General features: G+C 38.3%; 1 protein-coding gene across 2 annotated transcripts; it reads left to right on the top strand.

Annotated features, from left to right (window-relative positions):
- Positions 1–360: 360 nt before the first annotated feature.
- Positions 361–1,114, top strand: LOC107081152 (ubiquitin-conjugating enzyme E2 Q2-like). Of its 2 annotated transcripts, none has more exons than XM_015369354.1 (3): positions 361–712; positions 803–859; positions 947–1,114. In XM_015369354.1, the coding sequence occupies exons 1-3, from the start codon at positions 665–667 to the stop codon at positions 1,109–1,111; spliced, it is 270 nt and encodes an 89-aa protein (XP_015224840.1). In that variant the 5' UTR covers positions 361–664; the 3' UTR covers positions 1,112–1,114. The 2 variants fall into 2 exon arrangements, with proteins under 2 accessions (XP_015224840.1, XP_015224839.1); XM_015369353.1 differs by having other exon boundaries at positions 551–712; positions 944–1,114.
- Positions 1,115–1,177: the final 63 nt, after the last annotated feature.

The following is a 1,177-nucleotide window of genomic DNA, read 5'->3' as shown; positions in this document are numbered from 1 at the left end:
TCATAAATGTGAAAAGGTGGTGTGAAGGAAATGTTTAAGGGGAATCAATCCATTTCTGTAAATAAAATTGTAATTTCAAACTTTTAACCTGTGTATTAAAACACTCTTATTTATTTTATTGATTTATTTTGAATACAAATTTAGAACACAAATACTAATAGCTTACAACACAGCCTTTAAAGAATATATATATACCTGTTTTAAGGTTTACATATCCACAATGAGTTTATATCGCACACTGGAACCATTTCAGTCGATGACATCATCACTACTAATGCGTTGCATTGGGAAAAATGTCAGCCGTCAAATTGACGGCCAGTGGGAGCTCTTGTATCTGAATTTTGGGAGTCCTAGTGTTAATAACATCTTGGAAAATATTGATATTGTTGTTTTTATCAACAAATTAATTATTCCGATCTGAACCACTTCTGTTTAGATAGTGTTTTAAATTTGGATAAATATCAAAAAGCAGGACAGCAGAATGATCTTCCCACCATAATAACTGCCTCTAACCTTTCCTGTATGTCTGATTATATAAACTGGTTATTGTCCTTTTCTTAATATCGTGTTCTTTTCCTGAACTCTCCAGCTGCTTCAGCAGTTGAAGCGGCTTATTTGTGATCTGTGTCGGCTTTACAATCTGCCACAACATCCTGATGTGGAAATGCTGGACCAGCCTCTACCCGCTTGCCCCATCACACAAGAGCGTAAGGTAGGCCCAGAAACCCAGAGCTCTGTGCCTGCTTTCCTCCACATAATAAAGACGCTATTTGTTAACTTATGTTGTTTAACTCTACAACAGCATGGGCCAACAGATGAGGTGACCTCTGAAGAGGAAGAGGAGGAGGAAATGGGAGAGGTTTCTGACTGTTTTATCAAATTCTGCTTTTGAAATGCTTATTTACTGAGGCTGATTTCCTAACTTGCTTTTAATGTGTCGCAGCAGGACATAGATCTGGACCAAGACCAGGACCTCTATGACATGAAAGAAGAGGAGCCCCCAGAGGGAAAGAAATCTGAAGATGATGGAATAGAAAAAGAAAATCTTGCCATCTTGGAGAAAATACGTAAAAACCAGAGACAAGATCACTTGAATGTGAGTCCCTCTTAGGCAACGTTCCCACCCCAGCCTGAAATGACCCAAATCCGATTTTTTTTTTTTTGCCCCATATGCGAC

This window comes from Cyprinodon variegatus, unplaced genomic scaffold (genome assembly GCF_000732505.1).
Source record: "Cyprinodon variegatus isolate N-32 unplaced genomic scaffold, C_variegatus-1.0 Scaffold3130, whole genome shotgun sequence".
In the NCBI taxonomy this organism is placed as follows: Eukaryota; Metazoa; Chordata; class Actinopteri; order Cyprinodontiformes; family Cyprinodontidae; genus Cyprinodon; species Cyprinodon variegatus.
The sequence above is the reverse complement of the archived record's forward strand: the minus strand, read 5'-3'. Positions and strand labels throughout refer to the sequence as shown.